The following is a 22,833-nucleotide window of genomic DNA, read 5'->3' on the forward strand; positions in this document are numbered from 1 at the left end:
AAGTAGAGGAGAAATAAAACGCGCATAATTTTGATTCCCAAGGTTGATAAACCAAAAAACATGTCACAATTCAGACCCATAAGCTTTTGTAACGTTGTTTACAAAATTATCGCTAAAGTCTTGGTAATTCGTATGAGCTCTATTTTAAGTTGCTGCATTAATGAAGCTCAGGGGGCTTTTATTCCAGGAAGACTAATATCGAATAATGTGTTGATTGCTTATGAAGTCTTTCACTCTCTCAAAATGAAAAAGAGTGGTAAGAAAGGAAATTTTGCCCTTAAACTTGATATGAGTAAAGCGTATGATCGGATTGAATGGGATTTTCTAGCAGGTATGATGAAGCACTTGGGTTTCCATGAAGACTGGATTGTACTCATCATGAGGTGTGTATGTTATGTTTCCTACTCGGTTACTCTTAATAGAGTCAATGGTGAATGGTTTTGCCCCTCAAGAGGCTTAAAGCAAGGAGATCCTCTTAGCCCCTATCTATTTCTGATCTGCGCTAAAGGTTTCTCTATTCTGATTCAGGATGCCAAAAAGAGAGGTTGGATGACGAGAGCAACTATTGGCAGGGAGAGATTTGCCATTAATCATCTATTTTTTGCAGATGATTATATCCTTTTCGGCAATGCTTCTTGTGAGCGGGCTAGAGTGGTCCAAGATATCATTCGGGAATATGAGATGGTCTCGGGACAACGAGTGAATTTTGACAAGTCCCTTATCTATTTCGGGGCTAATGTAAATTCAAATGTGAACGCAGAGATTATCAATTTGTTAGGAGTTCGAATGGCTACCAATCTTGAGAAGTACCTTGGACTGCCTATGATGGTGGGTAGAAGAAAAATATGGGCTTTTGCTAATTTTGCTGATAGGTTCAGGTAAAGAGTTGAAAGGTGGAGTCTGAGATATCTATCAATGGGGGGTAAAGAGGTTTTCATTAAATCTGTTTTGCAGGCAACTCCGCTTTATGCTATGCAATATTTTTTTCCGAAAACGTTATGCCGTACCTTAGAAGGCATTATGAATAGATTGGAGCAGTTGGGATAAATTATGTAATCCGAAATGCGCTGGTGGGTTAGGTTTTAAAAACTTGTTTTTGTTTAATAAGGCCTTATTGGCAAAACAGGTTTGGTGTGTTTTATCTCAGCCCCGTTGTCTATTAGCCAGAGTTCTAAAAGCCCGTTATTTCTCGTTTTCGGATATTCTATCTGCGAAAAATTGGTTCTTACCCTTCTTTTACCTGGAGGAGTATTTGCAGCGCCCGGGGTTGATTGCGGAAGGGATTTTGTGGCGGGTTGACACTGGTGATCGCATCAATATTTGGAACGATTCTTGGTTGCCTGGAAGAGAGAATAACAGAGTTACAGTCCAGCAAATAAGGCCTAATGGGACGAATATTAACCAGCTTATTGACGCTGAATCTAACACTTGGAATAGGGAGATGGTGCAAACTTTAGTTAATTATGAAACAGCATATAGAATCTTCTCTATTTTGATTTCTGAGAGTTGCTCGGAGGATATGATGGTTTGAAAATACGAAAGATCAGGGGAGTATACAGTTAAGAGTGGGTACAGAATCCTATCTACAGCTCATTTACAAGACCATACATATATTTCCTCTATGAATAATGATTACAAAGATTTCTATAAAGCCTTATGGGCACTAAACATTCCAAAAAAAAATAAAAATCCATTGCTGGAGACTGATTAACGATCTGCTGCCCCATTTTGGTAATCTGGCACGACGGAAGTTGAGTGTGGATGTTGCTTGCCCTCTGTGTAAGACAGATCTGGAGGATACAGCTCATTTGGTATGGTCTTGTGATACTCAATAGCGTGTTTGGGCTTCATTACAAGTAAAGGTTCCTCCACTAGAAGCTTCGTTGTGCTGTAAGAGGCGTTTTGTTAGAATGTTTTCTGCAACAGATGAGCAAACAGAGATGAATCATTACTTTGTCAGTTTGGGGACTTTGGCATCGCAAAAATAAGCTAATCCACAAAGGGGTCAAATTTTTTATGCAAGAATTTTTAGGGTTTATTCGAGGGTATGAACTAGAGATCTGCCTAAACCAAGAGAATCTCCGTCCTCCCATTAAAATTATGGTGAAGGTGTCACGGAACGAATCTAAAATGAAGAAATAACAGAGAAGAGAGGAAAAGAAGTCGAGAAAGAAAAGAAGTAAAATATCTGGATAATTCTGATTCCCCAAAAAATCATCACCGTTTTTGGCTTTCCACTACCAGTATAAAAGGAAAACAAGTAACAGATACAATAGACTAAACACATCGTTTCACTAATACGTAAAACGCACCGTATAACTAAAATGAAAACAGAACAGAAGTAAACAGAAATAACAAAAATATGAAATTCATAAAACCATTCCATAACAACTACCCCGCCCCTGAAAGAAGATCCTTGTCCTCAAGGATCAAATGCTGGAAAACGTTGTTGAAGATCGTGCAAATTCTCCCAAGTAGCATCCTCGAGAAAAGTGTCCCCCCATTCAACAAGAACTTCCACAGCAGCATGGTTACCCTGTTTAACCATGCGACGATCCAGAATGCGAATTGGTGTCTTAAGAAGAGCTCCATCAGACCCTACAGGTTTCTTCAATTGAGAAACATGAAAAGTGGAATGTATACGAGCAGTAGGTGGTAACGAGAGTTTGTAGGCAACTGGACCAACACGAGCTTCCACAGGGAAAGGGCCAAAATATCGAGGAGACAACTTCTGGTTTTTGAACTTGCGAAGAGAATGTTGGCGGTAAGGTTGCAACTTCAAATACACCAAATCACCCACCTGAAACTCGCGCTCTGAACGATGTTTGTCGGCCATTTGTTTCATGCGGTCTTGAGCTCGAGTAAGATGAAACTTCAAAACCTGACGAAGAACTTCCCTATGCTGCAAGGTTCGATCGACAGAAGCAACAGGGGAAGCACCTGCCAAGTACGGTAAATGAAGAGGGGGATCTTGTCCATAAAGAGCTTCATAGGGAGTGGTCTGAATAGCGGAATGGTAGGTAGTATTATACCACCATTCAGCCAAGGAGAGCCAAGACGCCCACGCCGTAGGTTTTTCACCCGTCATACACCGCAAATAACTCTCTAAACATTTGTTGAGGATTTCTGTCTGGCCATCAGTTTGAGGATGGTAGGCAGTGAACAACTTGAGTTTGGCACCTAAATGGCGAAACAGTTCCTGCCAGAAGTTGCTCAAAAAGATACGATCTCTATCAGACACGATCGATTCAGGGACGCCATGCAACTTGTAGATGTGTTGAAGATACTCATGAGCCACCGTAAGAGCAGTAAAGGGATGGGCTAGAGCAACAAAGTGACCATATTTGGTTAAACGGTCAACCACTACCAAGATGGCAGACTTACCCTGGGACAAAGGCAGCCCCTCAATGAAATCGAGACTACTGACCGACCAAGCACGATCAAGAATTGGTAAAGGTTGCAAAAGGCCAGGGGAAGCGGAGTTATCAGCTTTGCAATGCTGGCAAACAACACACTCGCGAACCCAATGTTTAACATCTTTGGAAAGTCCCTTCCAATAAAGCAACGCTGAAATTCGATGACGAGTCGCATGAATGCCCGAATGACCACCCAAAGCACTATCATGAAAAAGACCAAAGATGTCTTTACGAAGCTGGAAATCATTACCGACTACAACCTTGCCCATTCTGCGAAGGAAAGTGCCGTCCCAAGAATATTTAGGATGCAACTGAGGGTGTGTTCGAACATTTTGACATAACTGAAAAAGTTTCTGGTCCAGTGCATAAGAAGCAGCAATACGGGTCCATAGCTCAGACCAATACGAGTCCATACGACCTTCACATTGGAACAGTTGATGAGTAAGATCATGAGGTTGTCTAGACAAAGCGTCAGCTACTGTATTCTGAGCGCCTTTGCGATAAGAGATAGAATAATCGTACCCGAGCATCTTCGCAACCCATTTTTGCTGATATGGTGTGATCGCTTGCTGTTCAGAGAGGAACTTCAGACTTTGATGGTCGGTCCTTATGAAGAAATGCCTACCAATCAAGTAAGGATGCCATTTCTTAACTGCTAACAACACAGCAAGCATCTCCTTATCATAGATAGATAAGGCCTGATATTTGACTCCCAAAGCCTTGCTAAAATAAGCCACTGGTCTGCCATGTTGTTGTAAAACCGCCCCCACCCCGTGGCCACTAGCATCCGTCTCAACACAAAAAGGCTCCTGGAAGTTTGGTAAAGCAAGAACTGGTGCTTGACAAACAGCGACTTTGAGTTGGTCAAAAGCTGTCTACTCGAAGTTGGTCCACTGCCAAGAAACGTCTTTCTTTAATAAAGCAGTAAGAGGCTTGGCTAATAAGCCATATCCTTTAATAAAACGCCTGTAATACCCGGACAGGCCAAGAAAACCACGCAACTCCTTGACAGACTTTGGAGAAGGCCAATCCAAAACACCAGCCACCTTGGTGCGGTCCATACTAACAACCCCTTGCGATATAATATGGCCAAGGTATTCCACTTGAATAGCTCCAAAAATGCATTTGGATTTCTTGGCATAAAGTTGATGAGAACGCAATACTTGAAGTACTTCATGTAAATGAATCAAATGATCAGCCCACTCTTGTGAATACACAAGAATATCGTCAAAGAAGACAAGTACCGACCGTCGCAAGAAAGTTCGAAACACGAAATTCATTAAAGATTGAAAGCTGGAAGGAGCATTGGTCAGGCCGAATGGCATGACCAAGAATTTATAATGACCAGCATGTGTTTTGAAAGCTGTTTTATACACATCCGGTTCCCACATTCGAATCTGATGGTAGCCCGAACGCAAATCCAATTTGGAAAAGAAATTTGCTTGTCCCAACTCATCCAAAAGCTCTTCAATAATCGGAATTGGGAATCGATCTTTGATAGTCAGTTGATTAAGTTGCCTATAATCGATACACAACCGCCAACTGCTATATTTTTTCTTGACCATCACTACAGGAGATGCAAACGGACTGTTGCTGTCTCGAATGATTCCAGCATGCAACATTTCTTGGATCAACTTCTCTATTTCAGTTTTCTGGACTGCCGGATATCAATAAGGTCGCACCTTAACTATTTTAGACTCATCCACCAAAGGAATCCGGTGGTCGTGGAGCCTCGGAGGCGGTAGACTCGTAGGAGTTTGAAAAATATCCGCAAATTCATCAAGGAGACCTTGCAAATCAGTTGGCACTTGAGTTGGTCGCATAGTAAGAGTGGTCTGATCACAAGGAGCCAAAAGCATAGGACATGGTCCAGTATCTACTAAACTCAAAACATTTGGAAATTTGATTACTAGAAACAATTTGTAATGAACCTGGTACGATTCCCTGTAGCGTACAAGTCTGCTCCATATGAGTGAACTGCATGGTCAAATTGGAAAAATTCCATATGATCGGACCAAGGGATAATAACCAATGAATTCCAAGCACCAAGTCGAATCCCTTCACTGCTAGAATCAAAAAATCAGCGCTGAATTTGTACCATTGTGCTTCCCAAGAGACTGCCCTGCACAATCCCTAAGTTGACAATCGAACCCCGTTAGCTACCATCACCCTCAAAGCACTTCCGGCTTCAACTACCAAGTTCAACCTTTTAGCCATTCTGAGATAGATGAAATTGTGTGTGCTACCCGAGTCCACTAAAATAATCACTTCTGTATTACCAACAACAGCTGTAAATCGCATCGTGTTAGGGCCCTGCAACCCTTGAAGAGCATGTAATGACAACACCGGACTACCCGGAACTTAATCCGCTATTTCCAACTGCTCAGAATAATCTGGAAATTCTTCAAAGGTAGAACTCTTCATATCAGAGCCATGTTCCCATATCGGCTCAATCACAAGTTGGTACAGTTGAGATTTAGAGCATTTGTGACCAGGTGAGTACTTCAAACCACACCAAAAACAAAGACCCTTCTTCCTCCTATCCTCCATTTCAGCTTGAGACAAAGATTTAGATGGAATTCGTGGTCCTAAGTTACTGTTTCCTGACCCCCCTACTAAACTTGAAGTTCCCAATCCCTGTTGCACCCTTGAAATAGGGAATAAAGGCTTCGATGAATTACCCCCACTACTAGCTATGAATCCTCTTTTAACCGTTCCTAACACAATACTTTCCACTTATCGAGCCAAGTTATAACCCTCTGTCAGTGTTTGAGGCTTAAACAATCTAAGATATTGTCCTATTTCAGGTTTCAAATTGCTGATGAATATGCTTAAAGCATACGGTTCAGGTAGGCTCAATTGATTCAGCAAACTAAGGAATCCATCATGGAACTGGTCAACAGATCCATGTTGCTTAAGCGTTACCATCTCTGTCATGGGATCAAGGAAGGATTCAGCTCCAAAACGCTCTCTAAGACCCCTAGCATACATCTCCCAAGTTAACTGATGCAGTCCCCCGTGTCTATGTACAAAAAAATGATGCCAGTCCAACGCCTTCCCCTCCAGATGCAACATAACCACTCGAACTTTAGCTTGTTCTCCTATTCCTTCTGCTTCAAAGTATTGTTCCAACTTTGACCACCAACCTCTAAAATTATCACCATCAAAATGGGGACAATCTATTCGAAAAGAATTATGTCCGAGTTCTAGAGTGCCCCATCGAGAGGACATACTCGAACGCTCTAGATCTGGTATAGGTGACACCACGAGATGCTCCTTTGCGGGAAAGCCAGGGGGCGAACCCAAAATACCCTTCCCTTTTCCAGTCGTAACATTGGTAACCGTAGCAGGCTGACCTTGTCCAAAATACTGTTCAAATAACGAATGGAGTTCAGACCGAAGTTCAGAACGTACCTCAGATTTAATTCCCTCTTGAAAATCCTTCAAACGCGCGTCGATTCGTGCATCTAACTGAGAAAACTCAACCTGCAGCTGAGTAAGTTCACCCTGCATTATTCCAAGTTCCTTCTGCATCCTTGTAGTCACTCCTTCCACAGCCATGCGAATCGAAAACGAGCTCTGATACCTTTGTCACGGAACGAATCTAAAATGAAGAAATAACAGAGAAGAGAGGAAAAAAAGTCGAGAAAGAAAAGAAGTAGAATATCTGGATAATTCTGATTCCCCAAAAAATCATAACCGTTTTTGGCTTTCCACTACCAGTATAAAAGGAAAACAAGTAACAGATACAATAGACTAAACACATCGTTTCACTAATACGTAAAACGCACCGTATAACTAAAATGAAAACAGAACAGAAGTAACAGACAGAACAGAAGTAAACAGAAATAACAAAAATATGAAATTCATAAAACCATTCCATAACAGAAGGATCTGTGAAGACCCCCAGATGATGGTGTTATCAAGTTAAAACTTTGATGCATCATTCCAAAAAGATGTCAAAATCGCTATAACTGCAGTTATAGCCAGAGATTCTACAGGAGATATCGTAGGGGCAGAAACTTATCTGGTCGAGGATGTTGCTGATGCGTTTGTAGCTGAGGCATGGGCTTGTGAAAGAGCACTTATTTATGCGGCTGAGAGGGGCTTTCAGAGGCTACAGGTGGAAGGTGACTCATTGTCAGTTATCAAGAGTATTAAGATGGAAGGGGAAGACAAATCGATCATTAGGCCGATTACTCAACATATTTGTAAAATGGGGTTGAGTTTTGATGAGGTAACTTACCTTTTTGTGCCCAGATCGATGAACGGAACGGCTCATACTCTCGCGCTGGAAGGTCGGAGACAGCAATTTTGCGGAAGGTGGGGAACTGGTGTGCCTACATCGGTAAAGAAGATAGTGATGGCAGATAGGTTGGCCTGGTTCCAGCGTCTCTAAGATCTTCCCCCTTTTTTGCTTTGATTTTTGGAGAAGGTTCATTTAATCTCCAAAGCTGGTGTCAAAGCATTTGCTCTCTCCTTCTTTGGTTCCGATTTCTTTCAGTCTCTTGGAGAGAGGTTTGGCTGATATTTTTTTCCAAAAGAGGCATGGTTCAATACGTTTGCTTTTCTACTTTCTTTTGTTCGGTAGTTTCTAGGAGTTCATTTAATTTTCTGCTTGCTAGATGTTTTCCTTTAGGTGTCTTTTCATGTGTCTTTTTGTAGCTTTTCAGACGTTTGGTGTTTTGAGCCCTGCACTAATAATATCAGTCAGTTTACTTTCAAAAAAGAAAAGAAAAGAAAAAGTCTTGAACAACTGTCAAAGAAGGAAGGGCCTTAGGCCTTCCTTTTATATAATAGTAGTATTTTTATATATAGTAGTATAGATACTGGGTTTAGCTTTTGCTTAATTTCCAAATGAGAAATCGTGAGTGTAAGCCAAAACCATTTTTTAATATATTAAATTGAAATCTAAAATATTTCAAAGTAAAATAATCCTAATCTCATATACATAAGTAAATTATATAAAATATTCAAAAAAAAAGTAAATTATATAAAAGAATTCACATAAAATAAATTCAACAATAACATAAAATATTAATTAAGATAAATTACACCAACAGTCACTCAACTTTAATACAGTTAACAAAACAATCACTTTGATTTCAATTCAATCATTCAACTTTAAAAAAAATAACAAATCAGCCAATAACGTTATTGAAAAGTGGCAAATCAACCACTCATTAATATTTTCCGTCACAAGCTTAATAAGACTGCTGACGTGGGCAGTTAATTAGCTGATGTGAATAGTTAAGTTGCCACATTAGATGAGGTAAAGTTGAGTGGCATTTTTTTTCGTCATTCCTTTTTCATTTTTTAAATAAATGACACGATATTTTTACTTTTTAGGTAAATGACCCAATATGTTTATTCTTCTTTTTTTCCATCCAACAATATTTGTTTTCAAATATGGTGATATGCTTTACTCTACCATCAATCTCTTTTGTCTCCTCTATCTTCTAATCTCTTCCCATCCAGATTCTGTCATGCCAAAATTCAAAACCACAACTTCCAATCTATGCCCTCGTGTCTGCCATTGTTGTGTCGCCAAATTTCAATCTTATGTCGCCAAAACTAAAAACACATATTGCAACCTAATCAATCTCTTTTGTCTCCTCTATCTTCCAATCTCTCCCCATCCAGATTCTGTCATGCCAAAATTCAAAACCACAACTTCCAATCTATGCCCTCGTGTCTACTATTGTTGTGTCGCCAAATCACAACTTTCAATCTTATGTCGCCAAAACTAGAAACACATATTGCAACCTAACTGCTTGTGAAAATGTCACAATGAGCTACCCTTTTCAAATACCAACCCAACCTCTCAACTGCGGTGCCATTGGTTTGAACTCGACTGCGATAGCAACAACCGCACCATTTTATCCCTAAACCATGACAGATTCTACATCCAAAGCATCTTGTACGAATACTCTTTGATCCAAGCTATCAACGTGGCTAGTTAACAAGTAAAAGAAGAAGAAGAAACGGAGATGACCTAAGATGAGATGGTGCATTTGGCCGGATACGATGAAAAAAAGCTCTGAACCATTCTCGTCACCTAAACTGTTCTTTGTGAAACTTGCCTCACCGCCGTCGCCACGATCCACAACCTCATGTTGCTACTAAACCACTCTAGAAGTTTTCTCTTCTTTTTCTTCTTCTTCTTCTTTGCTTCTTTTTTTTTTACTGTCCAGCCCAGCGAAGGACTTAAATTGGAACCGTTTACATAGTAGGGTGTCATGTCACTTTTCCACCCAGCGAAGACTTAAATTGGAACCGTTTACATAGTAGGGTGTCATGTCACTTTTCCATTACAAACGTAACGAAAAAAGATTAAAAAGGCTGATTTGTTATTTTTTGAAAGTTGAGTAACTGAATTGAGATCAAAATGACTATTTTTCAGCTACATCCAAGATGAGTGACTTTTATCATAGAATAGAGCAAATTCTCCGAACACCAAAAACAACTTTTTATAACTATGCAATTGGATTTGTCACCAATACGACACCCACATGATACAATAAACCATAGAAAACAGAAACATACCACTACCACAATAAGGTTACACCGTGGGACAATCCAAAAAATCAAGAATGAAAATCCAAAAAAGAAAAGAAAAGAGTTTACTGAAATGAGAAAAGGAAACCCACCGAGCTAGTTAAAGAAGAGCAGGAAAATAAACGAGACAGGAATCAAAAAAAGAACAAAGAAATTGTATCCTACATAGTATAAGTGCCATTTTCAACAGATGCCATTAGTGATTAGACATGGGTGGAGGTAGCTTCAACGATAGCTTGCCACGACTTTTTTTTAGATTGCAAAACCCAAATGTCAGGAAAATAAAACGACGTTTGGAATCTTGTAAACTACAGGTATAGATAACATGCTAATTTCAGCCTTTTGTTCATATCAATCAGCAAGTTTAACGGGACCCCTATTAGATGGCTCAAATTGTTAATCAGACACAGCAACTTGGGCATGCATTTCCACCAAAATTCAAGGAAATCATACGAACAATCAAACCACTAAAAGGAGCCTATGTTTTGTTTGAAAGGTGCAGCTTAAAATACTTGGACAACAATACTTGATAACCCATGAACATCCGGTGAAGGGGTCAACGTCAGTCAAGTCACAAAGTACATTATTATTAGGATGTGCAACATCATCTCAGCCTGAAATCTGTTCTTACGTTTCAGACATAACAGAAATTACTAAAAAAAAATTAAAATCCTTCCAGTTCGAAACTTCCATGACCAAACTTGCATCTCATTCTTCAGGTGAGTCTGTGCGGAGAGCTGGTATTAAACCAACAAGATGTCATCAGAATACATTTCATTAATGGAAAATAATGATATCAACGAAACGTTATTCTGGAAATGGATAAAAGAAAAATATAGAAGGAATGACAAAGAGTGTGAAGTCAATAAATGAGACTTGTATCCCTGTATGTCGCAGACAAATTTCACCTGATAACGGAAGTATTCTACACATCTTTTCGATCATATGTCAGCATATAATCACATATTTCACATATGTCATAATTCAAGACAAGTGAAGGTGTAGTTAAATACTACGAGAAAGAAGTCGTTTGATCAAACCAGAACTTTTTTCTTCACATTTTTGCAATTACACTGATAAAAATAATGTCTATCAAAGAAAAGTAACACAACGGGCAAACGTTAGTATACAGAAACCGAGCAAATCATGCAACCTCATACAGCAAATAGCGTGAAAGTGTGTTTTAGTTTGCAGGAATTACGCAAATGATGCAGGATTCAAACCAACATAAAGTTCTTAACTTTAAACATCCTATACTAAAGGGAATTCCAAACCAATAAGCATCCACAAAAGATTTAAGCTTCTAGGTCACTTTACCAGTTATTTTATTTATCTAATATTAAGCAATAGAAGCTAGCTAGTTCAATATCTCACCATTTCTATCAAGCATAATTTGCTGAGGTTTTCTTTCTCACCAACAAAAAAAAAATCAATAAATAATACCCTCCATTTAATCCCAATAGATAACGTAAAGGATACTAAGTAGGCTTGCTCATTATAGACTTAAAACTGTAGGCCAATGCATCAAACTAGAAGCGAATGGCACAAGTGATTGATCAAACTCCATAAGGATTCATGCAAGCAAAACATAGTTGATGTAATTAGGTCTGACCAACATGCTTCAGCTAGCTATGTCATGTAAACCAGCTGGATACGATCTTTCAGTCATCAAGCATTATCCTAAAGAATTTTAAGCCGAAGTCAACAAAAGAGTTAATTTCAATCAGGGAAAGCACTCCAGAAAACAAAGAATTAGGAAGGCAGAACGTCTTCAACATACTAGCTGAGCGGCTAAAGATTAGCGACCATATCTGGCAAATGCAAAGAACGAATGAATACGCTGCAAAAACCTAACCAAACAAAACATAGCAAACACAGTCCTTCATTGCATTGGTTCAAAAGGGCACGATTTGAAGAAGAAAACAGAGACAGTATCAACCAAACAGATCCAAATTTAAAATATTTAGGATTTCAATTTAATTCCAATTTTGTGCTGTTTTAGCTAAAAGAATTAGTAATCAGACGAGCAAGATAAAAAAGATTTCAAAAATATATAATAAGTTAAAACAGCAACGAAATTACATAAAATGAATCAGAAATGACAGCGAAGAAACCCCAGATCTAACATATAAAGAAGAAGGAAAAGAGAAACATACTAGGCTTTTCAGGCTTTCCATCCGTCCACTTGGAGATGGAGAAATGAACTTTCTCACGACTAAGGGCATCAGTCTTGTAAGGTTCCTTTAAGCAGTTCCTAACGAGGTTGGCGCATATGTTCGAGTAGGTTATATAAGTCATGCCGGCTGCACGCCAGAATGGAACCGCCGCGTTCGACGCCATTTTCTTCTTTCTTTGGCTGTGTTGTGGCTGCAAAAACTAAACTGTGGAAAATGGGGGAGAGATTTTCGTTCTTCACTTTTCAGTAACCGATACCCCCCAATGGGGGACTTTATTTATTTTGTGACTTGGTTTTGGGCCTCTTAGCCTGAGCTTCAGTATATTTTGCGTTTACCGTTTTATCCCAACAGTTATCTTTATTTTCATTTTGGTTTAGATATCCCAATATCTATGTACTGTTTTGAAATATAAATTTTAATTCTGAGATATTAAATATTTATACTTTTATTATTTAAAAATAAAGTTGGCAGCAGGATGAGATGGAGAGTTGCATTTGCGATAGTCAAAGGAGGAAGGAATAATGGCCTTGGTGGTGCAGTAATTGCAAGAGATGACATGGGATGTTCTACCTTAATTTGTAAAAGGATGGAGACTGAATCTAGACTGTAAGCAAGGCTGATGTCAATTCAATTGATGCTTGTATTGATGAATCAGAAAGGATTGGAACAAGGCCAAGTTATTAATGGGGATAGGAAATGGATAAACATTCTCCAGCGGAAGCTACAGCCGGCGATGAATGACGTTAAAAGTCTTCTCCATACAGTTAAGTTAACAAGCTCAAGGCAGAGGGATTCAAACATAGTCAAAAGGGGCATAGGAATGGGCAATAGTTGCAGGTAGGGCAAAGGCGTCCATTTGTTGGCCTTCATTGCATTCGTTTTTCTTTTTCCTTCCTTTTATTGTTAATTGTAAAATAAAAAGTAAAAAGAAAAATAAATGAGCCAACGAAGTATGTGAAATGGGATTTTGGTTTAGATGAGTTGGTGTCTTAGTAGACTATAATTAGATACTTGATTGTTAGATAAATAACGTATTTTCTTTTGCTTCTAAGTAACAAGTATTTCTGGTACAAATTTAGGTTTTTATAAAGATTCGGTTGTTGTCTTCTCTTCTTCAACCAATTGAATATTACATGCATCAATAGAAAAAGAATTCAAACATGGATAAGATTAAACTTTTTTTTATAAAATCTTACAAACTTCTCGACTTTTTTTGAATTTTTTTTCTGAAATAAATTAGGAAAAAAAAAATTTCAGTTCACAAGTTTCCTTCCCAAATTAGTTGAATTTCTCTCCTATGTTCTTTTTTCAATTAAGAAAAAAAAATTCTCAAATGAAACTTATTCTTGAATATCATGGTCTTGTTCAATGGTAAATTCTTGAGCTAATAGATTCACTTCTAGTTAGGTTTAGATAAGTAAGAAGAAAGGAGAATAAAAGAGGGAAATGAAGAAGATAAATAAATATTCTTATAATTTTTAGAATCAAAATCAAATTAAAATACATACATATAAAAGCTGAAAGTTATTTTTCTAAAATCATGACTAAATTAACACAATCTGTAAATGTTAGGAATTAAATTTATTATTATGTTAATTTAAAATTGTCATGCCATCTTTCTATCACACAGTTAATGTAATTGAATTAAAAAAAAGAAGACATAAATATTCTATAGTCTACTCAAATAAATAACTACAAGAAATAAAACTTCAGACAAAGATTTCTTAATCGCATAATTTCTATTAAAATTCTGATTGTACTTCCAATCTTAGAGCAGAGCAGTGAGTAGACACATTGGACCTGGAATTCAAATAAGCTAAGAATAGAGACATATGTTGTACAATAGTGTACATAAATATATAGATATATAGAGAGAGGGGGGTTGTATGCGTTCCCCATAAAGCAATAAGTTATATACACTTGTGTAGAATAGAGAAAAAGGTGCTTTTTACAAAGTTTTCCAGGCCAACAGAAAACACTTCTATTGCAGCATGATTCTTATAACCCTTCTATTGCAGCATGATTCTTATCCAAAAACTTATAGTATACTTCTATCTACAGAAAAGGGGATAATGGCTTCAGCTGTATAACATGTAGTAATCTCTGAAACCTAAAGCTGTACATTTGAGCAATATATACCAATATAGTAGTTCAGAATCGATAGTTCTCATGTACCTTGGCTGGTACTGGAATGTTCAGCTGCAGAGGCAACATTAGAAGATGTGTAAGCCTTACCCCCTTCACTAAGTAACAAGTTTTTCATCACTTTGTAACCCCGAAGTTCCTCTAATGCATCGGTGGTTGTCTTTGATGAAACAAGCCTAAAAGATGCTATAATCGGAGCAGCAGCATGTTCAACAGTCACAGCTTCCGAGATCTGACTTTGCTTTGGGATGCTGTTGCTCAAGATTTCCGGCCTTGAGGCTTCTGAAAAATTAAGGGAGACGTTTTGGCGAAGAGGAGGGGCCTTTTCCAGCATTCGGACAAGAGCACCAACCGCAGCATCCGGGGATTTTCTATTCATAAACAACTCTGCTTCATTTGGATCAGATGGATTTCCTCTTCTAACGTAAGACTCAGGTCTACATAACATGCCAAAAGGCCAATTCAGTTTACCCAATAATTCAAAAAATATTAAACAGTAGCAGAGGTAAAACGGGAAGATCTAGCCAGTTTCAGTTAAAATCCATATAGGCCAATTAAGATAAAGTATTCATAGATGACCATGATAAAGGATATATGCTGTTTTCTCCAATTTGGGAAATCTTAAAATTGACTGATTGTAGCTTCAGAGATGAACATTAACTCTTTTCGATTAAGGACTAACTTCAGTTAAATGATTTTCTTGAGGGAACTACCAGTTGTAGAAAAGAAAATGTCCCAATCTAGCTAGCTCTAAAACTTTTGAACTTGTCAACTGGTCCACTCATGGTAACAGACATCTAATTCACTAGTGTCCCTGATAGAAGACCATATTAATGAACCAAAACTGATTTTAAATTGCTGGGTACCAAACCAAGACATTATAGTCCCCACATTTGACCACAACATAAACTAGCCCAATTTTGATACCCTAAAAAGGTTAACCTAAATGATTCCTGTCTTTTAACGATGACAAACTAGCCTTCATATCCTCCAGTCAATATAACATGTCATTCTTAATCACAGATCATTTTTTGGGGGACCTCCAATTAATCATCTATATTTAAATTAATTTAATGTATTCACCAACTGACAATGAGAATAAGGCAGCTATTGTTAGGGGTTTCCTCAACAGAAAGGCTGAGCCATACAGAAATTCGCCTCCAATCCAACCTTGTGACCTAAAGACGCACTCCCACTTTCCTAGACATATATATATATATATATATGGTTAAATTTAACGAGTTATAAACCAATGCTGGTTGCACATTACATTTGCACAGCTTTCGGCTAAACATAACTAACACTAGAAACTTCAGCATATCTATTCGATTGAACTTCTTCATTCTATTAATTGTTTGGCCAAAACAAACTTCTTAAAGTTAACAAGTCAGGCTGTCTTTTTAAAAACTAGAAAGAATTATATGGTAACTCCCCATAGATGATAAACAGATACCTATACCGATTCCTGAACCAGATATTCCACTATGGCTACTACCTGAACTACAGATTGAAATTTACAATAACAACCTCATTTTCCTTCTCAAAAGAAAGAAAATTTTACATGGTATCTATCTGTAGACGAAAGACAGATACTTATCCCAATTCCTGAAACAGATAATCCTCTAGAACTACTACTTGAACTAGATATAGAAATTTATATTGCAAGCTAGGCTGTCTCTCTCAAAACTAGAAAGCAAAGTTAGTTGGTAACTCTCCATAGATAATATATCAGAATTCCTAAACCAGATACTCCAATACTTGGGTTCCTATCAACACAATATTGGAATTTATAATGCAAAATCTCTTTGCTGAAGAACGATTATGCAGTTTCCTAGAAGGTTCATCAATTGTGATGCTAACTTTACATCTTCAGAGATCAAAACTCGTTCACACACACAAAAGGGAGATTTACTACTCTTAGCATACAAATGATGGCTTTTGGTAAGTTTATACCATTTTGAGCAGTAGGACACACCAACTCAGAAAAATTACCCCAAGGCCGGTTAAAACAGCCAAATCAAGTCCCAAACCAATGACACAGAAAATTGATGCCACAGTCTCAATTCATGTTAACAATAATTAATAAGATGTAAAATCCTCAAGAAATCAGGATAAAAATAACATCAGGTAGTTATAAGTAGATATAGTAAATTAATTGTATGCACTGGAATAATCCACAATGATGCAAAAGGATTAATTTAGAAAGAAAAAAAAAAAATTTACATGATGAATTCTGCAGATTACCTGCTACCAGGGTCCATCATTTCACCATCCTCCACATCAAATGGACAAGGAAACTCAGAGTAGTCAAAATCATCTTGTAAAGACCTACTGGAACTTCTAGAACATGAAATTCGTGGTGAGCTGTTGGAAAAAGCTTTCACTCCAGAGTATTTCCAACAGTCTTCTTTCCCAAAAGAAAATATCTACAAGAGACAGAAGATGAATAAATTCCAAGTTGCAAGACAAGATACTAGAACTCACAACATACAAATGACGTGTATCTGAATACCTTCTCAATAGTAGCATCAGTTTCAGCAGGAACCCTAATATTATCAGTCCTAGAAGTACCAGCTCTTGTAATTTTAAGGGGAGGTGAAGGTGGCAAATTCTGCCTGCCAGACAATGCAGGGGAATTAGCAAGCTTGGGAGCTGCTATGTTAACAGGAGCACTTTCAGAGCGTAAAAGAGCTTTTGACAAATGAGTCCTAGGAATGTAGATGGGGACTGATGGCGAGGGAGAGGGGGAAGGGGAAGCAGAGAAACTGGGGGAAGGACAATACTCATCAAAGTTTGTATCTCTCTTATGAGCTAGTGGTGCTTCAGGAGGATGAGGAGGTAAGCTCATGGGTGGCAAACCACGAGAGCTTGGGTTAGAAACCAAAGCATTTGATTCTGAATGCGTTGGTGATGGTGAGAAAGAAACCAGAGGTGGTGAGGCCTTGTAATGGTCATAACTCCAACTATGTCTTCTTGAGAATGGTAAAGATGATGGAGAGCCATGTGATACAGGAAGAGAAGGAAATCTCCTCAGGGGGTCTGCCAATGGGCTTCCAACATAATCTGGTATAAATTGAGGGGACATAGGGGTTGATGATTCGGAGCTCATATCTGAGATTGATGAATAGTACAAAACTGAAAGGCAAAGCCTTCCACAAGAAGTGTCCACAGGGGTAAACCAAAATCTCTGCATATCTACCTCTTCTTTACGAGTCAAGGGTTCAACAAAAGAAGATACCCTAGGAACAAGCTTAAAGGAACGAATTAGACCAGATGAATTCAGATCACGAAAAATGTTGTATGCAGGTAAAAGCCTGACAGTCACGTATAAGGACCTCAACATCAATATCAATTTCTTATATAATGCACTCAAGTTATTACAACTTGATCTTCTATTCCCTGAATTACAATCCCTACCCTTTCTACTTTCATGGTGCACGAACCATCTTTCTATGATTTTTTCACATTTCATCTCACTGCCTGATTCATCTTGATCAGAATTCCAGAAATATGAATTCTTATTTTTAGATGACAAATTCCTAACAATATCACTTGTGGGGGAAAAGCTTGCAGGTCCCCAATCAAGTGGTTTCTGCTCCAATATAACATCGACAACAACCGGCTCAAAATTACTCTGTCGACAAAGGTCAAGATTTTCTAGCGCTGAAGGGCACTCCCTAAGAGCTAAATTGAACCATTTATCTCTTGGTCTCACACTAGATGAAGATGAAGAGGATGACGATGGAGATGACACAATTTGTTCGCCACTATAATTACGTGATGATACATAAGAAGACCTCGATTCAAGTATTATTAGAAGACTCTTATAAAAGAATTCAGTGATAACTTGTTCCATTTTGGCAGCTTCAGTGTGAGAATTTGTGTGAGTTGATGTCATAATTTTTAAATTTGCTAAAATAGGAACAATCAAATACTTTTAAGAGAATTGCGCTTATAAACTTGAAACACCTCTGAAGAGAATCTCACTGCAAATAAGAAACCATAAGGAACAATCAAAGGCTCATCCATCGACAAAACCCCAGTAAGAAATAAGTCAAAAAAGGGACTAAATTAACCAGTGAAAATAGCAAAATTAAGTTGCTAACAGAAAACAGTACAAGCAGCAGCCATATATTATATCAAATAAAACTATCAAAATTATTAGGAAAATCCAATTTAAAAACAAACAAACCACTTAGAAATTAGATTTCTTATGTTCTTTATATAATTAAAAACGCGTGTTGTGTAAGGAACACGTTTGAACACTTTTTTTTTTTTTTTGTGTTTTGGGTTTTTCCCATTTTCATCCATCTCAGTTTCCACAGAAATTTATTTCGCAAAATTTCGCAAAAAGTAAAAATCAAGCTAAATTTAAAATGTTTTAAAATAATAATAGCGCAAAGAAAGCTAAGACAGAAGCCAACTCACCTGTTTGTTAATGTACTGAGTTTATTGAACCATATTTTCCTCTATCTTTTTCTCTCTTTAACAGGCTTATCTCCTTGTTTAGTAAAAAGAAAAGAGAAAAGAAACTTCTTTAAATTTGTTTTTATTTATTTATTTAGGGAAAGGAAAGAAGAAAAACAACTCATTGTGAAATTAGAAATTAGAAGGAAGAATGGGAGAGGAACAGGGCCCATGAGAGCTAACATCCCAGCTTGATCTTGCCACGTCATCACTCTAGAGGGCCTATGGGAGCTAAGACCCCAGCTTCATCTTACCATATCGTGACTCATGAAATATGTTTGAACAGAATAAAAAGAAATAATTAATTAATTAATAATGAAAATTTCTTTTATAGAAATGGAATATATAAATAATAAGTATGAATAATAGTATTACTTGTTTGGTTAACCAGAATGATATTGAGCAATATATAAAAAAATAACTATATAATCACTTTATTACTCGTAAATCAAATAGACGGTATCTAATTATTGATATACTGTTATATATTTAAAGTAATGATAGTTTATAAAATATTATATTGTTATGGTATTCGTCATTATCGACTCGTTACCCAGTTATCCGACTAAGTTCGATCAATCCAGTAGTGATAGCTTGCATAGTTTGCTTACATGAGTTCGTATCATCATGTAAACTACCCCACACTTAAGGAACATGTGTTAATCTTAAAATAAGGTATGTATTGGCATGCATGGGGGCCTACCTAGGACGTCGCATCTAAGAACCTTTATCATATAATCAGGGAAATTAGCCTCAGTAAGGGACAGACTCACAAAAACACTCAACAATTTGGTGCGATGAGCGTGGACAGACTTTTGACCATAAAAAAATCAAAAAGCAAAGATGACTCACCTTAATGAGAACTTCCCTAGCAATTTCCCATCAGATTAAGTTGGAGGTTCTAACACTGAAAATCAACCTCAAGAGATGGATCTTTTCGCTGGATGGGTCGTTGATTGACCAAAAAACTTGGGTAACTCAGGCCAAGGAGGTGCCTCCAATTTTTTTGATCTCAATGTTCCTTCTGGTCAGGGGCCATCTTTTCCCTCTGATTTGGGAGATCACTACAACAATTGTTTGGTTTACATGAACAACTAAGGTTAATGAAAGAACAGATGATTTAGCGTACTATGTTCGAGCAGCAATAATTGTTTCACCAAAAGCTACTAAGATAGAATGAGTAATTGAAGAGAAATATGCAATTTGATTATTCTGATCCCTAGGAAAATGTTGCGCCTCTTTAAGAGGAAGTTGTTGGAGCATATGCAAAGTCGTGGTAGAATGAGATGGATGCTTTGAGTAGGGATGTTCAGGCATTACACCCTGGCGTACAGGATATGGATTGGTTGTTTTGTTCTAACAACCCTTTGTCTCCAGAAGTTACAGTTATGGACCTGCCATTAGAGTTAAAAGTACCAAAAGAGATGTTTGAAGGTAGAAGAGACCTAATAGCACATCTCATGCAATATAATAACTAAATAAATGTGTTAAGGGCTTTTGACACAGCAAAGTGTAAGGCTTTCTCGACAACTCTCAAGGGAAGCGCGAAAGATTATTACTTATCTTTGCCACAAGGTTCCATTCGAAGTTTATCACAGTTGGGTCAAATGTTTTTGGGTAGGTTTTGTGCTCATGGAACAATAATGAGCACCCCTAATAGGTTTAATGTTAGTAAATTAGAAGGATAGATAATCTTTACAATATTATGTGAAACGGTTTCACGCAGCCACGTTGAACATGAAGAACTTGAAGGATCAATGGGATATTGATGCCTTCATTATGGAAGTTCAAAATGAGCATGTTTAGTGCCCGTTTACTGATAATAGACCATAGAGTTTGGCTGACTTATATGAGAGGGCTCATAAGTTTGCTGAAGTTGAAAAAATTAAGAGAGTAGCTCGGGGTACCTTTCAAAAGGATGATAGGCAGTTTAGAAGTTGTCAAAGTGTGCATGGCCAACAAGGTCCTTCTTCTCAGAACCTGCTAGTCCAAGGTGTGGCAAAAAAATGAGTTATTTCAAAAATGAGACCCCAAGGGCATTCCGGAGGCCTTAGGGTGAGCAGACAAGAAGGTATGTTCCCCATGGAAATTTTGAAGTTTACACTCCTTAAAATGCTTCACGTACATATATTCTTAATCAGGTGAAAAGCTTGGGAATTTTGTCTTGTCCACCACCTATGCAACTGAGTCAGTTAACGTATAATTCGAGGGACAGATGTAGTTTCCATAATGACAAGGGCCACAAGAGAGAGGATTGTTTCTTTTTAAAGGATGCCATAGAGGCTTCACTACCTGGGTAGAGTTCGTGAGGTGCTGATAAAGGTAAACAGAAGGTCAGAGACACAATACAAGTTATAATTGGTACATATGAAGAATAGACGACGTCTAACACAAAAAGGAAAGCTTATCTCAATAGTGTGATATCAATTAGTTCGTCAAAGAGGTTAAGTCAACAAGAGAAATTGAGGGTAGAATTTGATTAGGAAGATGATAATTTAGTATGTGACGAGGAATAAAATGACCCTATGGTTGTGACAACAACTATTGCTGAATTTGAGGTTAAAATGATTTTGGTTGATAGTGAAAGTGTTGTAGAGGTTTTAACTTGGGACATGTATCAGAAGATGGGGTTGAAGGAACAAGCTTTGAAGAAGGTGGGCCCTTTATATAACTTTGCCAACCATCCAGTCAAGGTAAAAAAGGTGTACTACTCTACCTGTTACCCTTAGGGATGGCAAGCACACTACTATAGAACACGTTCAACTTTTTGTGGTAGACCATCCTCTGGCTTACAATACCACTTTTTGGGCATCCTATTATCCGAATGTCCAAAATAATGATTGCTACCTTTTGCATGAAAATCAAATTCCCTACCAAAATGGGGGTAAGATTTATGAAATTAAACTAGTAGTTAGCCAGGCAATGTCATATGTTATCGATCAAACAAACTCACGAGCAAGAGCTGTAACGCCCCCACGCCCGAAACCATCACCGGAGTCAAGCTTGAGGTGTTACTAAACTTATCTTACCTTTTAAAAAACTCTAAATCACTTATTTTAATTTTCGGAATAAACTGTTTTTCTGCGTCATGGTTACTTAAAAATTCATTTCTCGAGTTTCAAAACTCGAAATTAAGATCCGTAAATTTTCCATGAAACTAGAATCATATATATATCTACTAATTTTTTTCTAGAATTTTTGACTTAGCCAATTAGTACAGTTTATTAGTTAAAGTTTCCCCTGTTTCAAAACTTGACTGCACTGACCTCTTCTTACTACGAACCATTTTTCTTCCTGTACAAAATTCATATGACTAAGTCGTTTGTTTCTCTCAAAACTAGATTCAACAAGAATTCTAACCATATAAATTATACCTTCTAATTAGTTTTGTACAATTTATGGTGAATTTCAAAGTGGAAACAGGGGATCCAGAAATCGCTCGACCTGTTTCACTAAAACTCGATATATCATAAAATATAATACTTTTACCTATTTTGCTTATTCCATAAGAAAATATACATAATAAGCTTTAATTTCGTAATAATTCATCATAAACTACCCTTACTCAGCCAGGGTAACTTCCAATTTCACCCACCAAATCAAAAACTAATGAATTAGATGATTGGACCTAATTGTAAAAGTCACAAAAACATAAAAATTACTAAGAAATAGTAAAAATTGAACTTACATGGTGTAAAAATATGAAAAACCAGCATAGGAGACCTACTACGGCATTTCTGGCTGAGAAAGATGAAGAAATGTCTAGATTTTCAATTACATCATTTTTTTAACTATTAACTTTTATGCTAATTCCAATTTTGTCCCTTGTTCACATTGTTTTCTTGCTTATTTCATACCTAAACCGTCCAGCCATTAACCTTTGGGTCTAATTGCTCTTTAAATCCATCTTTTAAATACTTAAGCTATTTACTCACAATTTAACAAATTTTGAGCTATTTTCGCTTAGTCCTTTTAATTAATTAGCTATCCAAACATCAAAATTTTCTAATGAAACTTTAATACTAACTCAATGACACTTCATAAATATTTATAAAAATATTTATAGCTCG

The 22,833-nt window shown here is 37.4% G+C and overlaps 2 protein-coding genes across 4 annotated transcripts; both read right to left on the minus strand.

The window, feature by feature from the left end:
* Nucleotides 1-1,452: 1,452 nt before the first annotated feature.
* LOC108477061 (ATP synthase subunit epsilon, mitochondrial) lies at nt 1,453-12,435 on the minus strand. 3 transcript variants are annotated; one of them, XM_053023123.1, is made up of 4 exons: nt 12,131-12,268; nt 7,663-8,108; nt 6,831-7,533; nt 1,453-6,564 (listed from the first exon to the last, which is right to left on the minus strand). In XM_053023123.1, exon 4 carries the CDS (start codon nt 4,088-4,090, stop codon nt 2,423-2,425), a length of 1,668 nt encoding a protein of 555 aa, XP_052879083.1. In that variant the 5' UTR covers nt 4,091-6,564; nt 6,831-7,533; nt 7,663-8,108; nt 12,131-12,268; the 3' UTR covers nt 1,453-2,422. The 3 variants fall into 3 exon arrangements, with proteins under 3 accessions (XP_052879083.1, XP_052879082.1, XP_017634980.1); XM_053023122.1 differs by having other exon boundaries at nt 1,453-7,533; XM_017779491.2 differs by lacking the exons at nt 1,453-6,564; nt 6,831-7,533; nt 7,663-8,108 and adding an exon at nt 10,458-10,711 and having other exon boundaries at nt 12,131-12,435.
* A 1,436-nt stretch (nt 12,436-13,871) lies between these two features.
* Nucleotides 13,872-19,149, minus strand: LOC108476493 (autophagy-related protein 13b-like). The gene is made up of 5 exons (XM_053023124.1): nt 18,725-19,149; nt 16,809-18,282; nt 16,541-16,722; nt 14,327-14,733; nt 13,872-13,951 (listed from the first exon to the last, which is right to left on the minus strand). Exons 2-5 carry the CDS (start codon nt 18,192-18,194, stop codon nt 13,920-13,922), a joined length of 2,007 nt encoding a protein of 668 aa, XP_052879084.1. The 5' UTR covers nt 18,195-18,282; nt 18,725-19,149; the 3' UTR covers nt 13,872-13,919.
* Nucleotides 19,150-22,833: the final 3,684 nt, after the last annotated feature.

The sequence above is a fragment of the Gossypium arboreum genome, chromosome 12 (assembly GCF_025698485.1).
Source record: "Gossypium arboreum isolate Shixiya-1 chromosome 12, ASM2569848v2, whole genome shotgun sequence".
Taxonomy (NCBI): Eukaryota; Viridiplantae; Streptophyta; class Magnoliopsida; order Malvales; family Malvaceae; genus Gossypium; species Gossypium arboreum.

Bases quoted from the DNA above. Each gene is read 5' to 3' on its own strand.
- LOC108477061 (XM_053023123.1), bottom strand. From the start codon at position 4,090: ATGCTTGCTGTGTTGTTAGCAGTTAAGAAATGGCATCCTTACTTGATT.
- LOC108476493 (XM_053023124.1), bottom strand. From the start codon at position 18,194: ATGACATCAACTCACACAAATTCTCACACTGAAGCTGCCAAAATGGAA. The intron at 16,723-16,808 runs GTATTCAGATAC...TGTCTCTTGTAG, and splicing joins CTGATGCTACTATTGAGAAG to ATATTTTCTTTTGGGAAAGA. The intron at 13,952-14,326 runs GTACATGAGAAC...TTTGAATTCCAG, and splicing joins ACATTCCAGTACCAGCCAAG to GTCCAATGTGTCTACTCACT.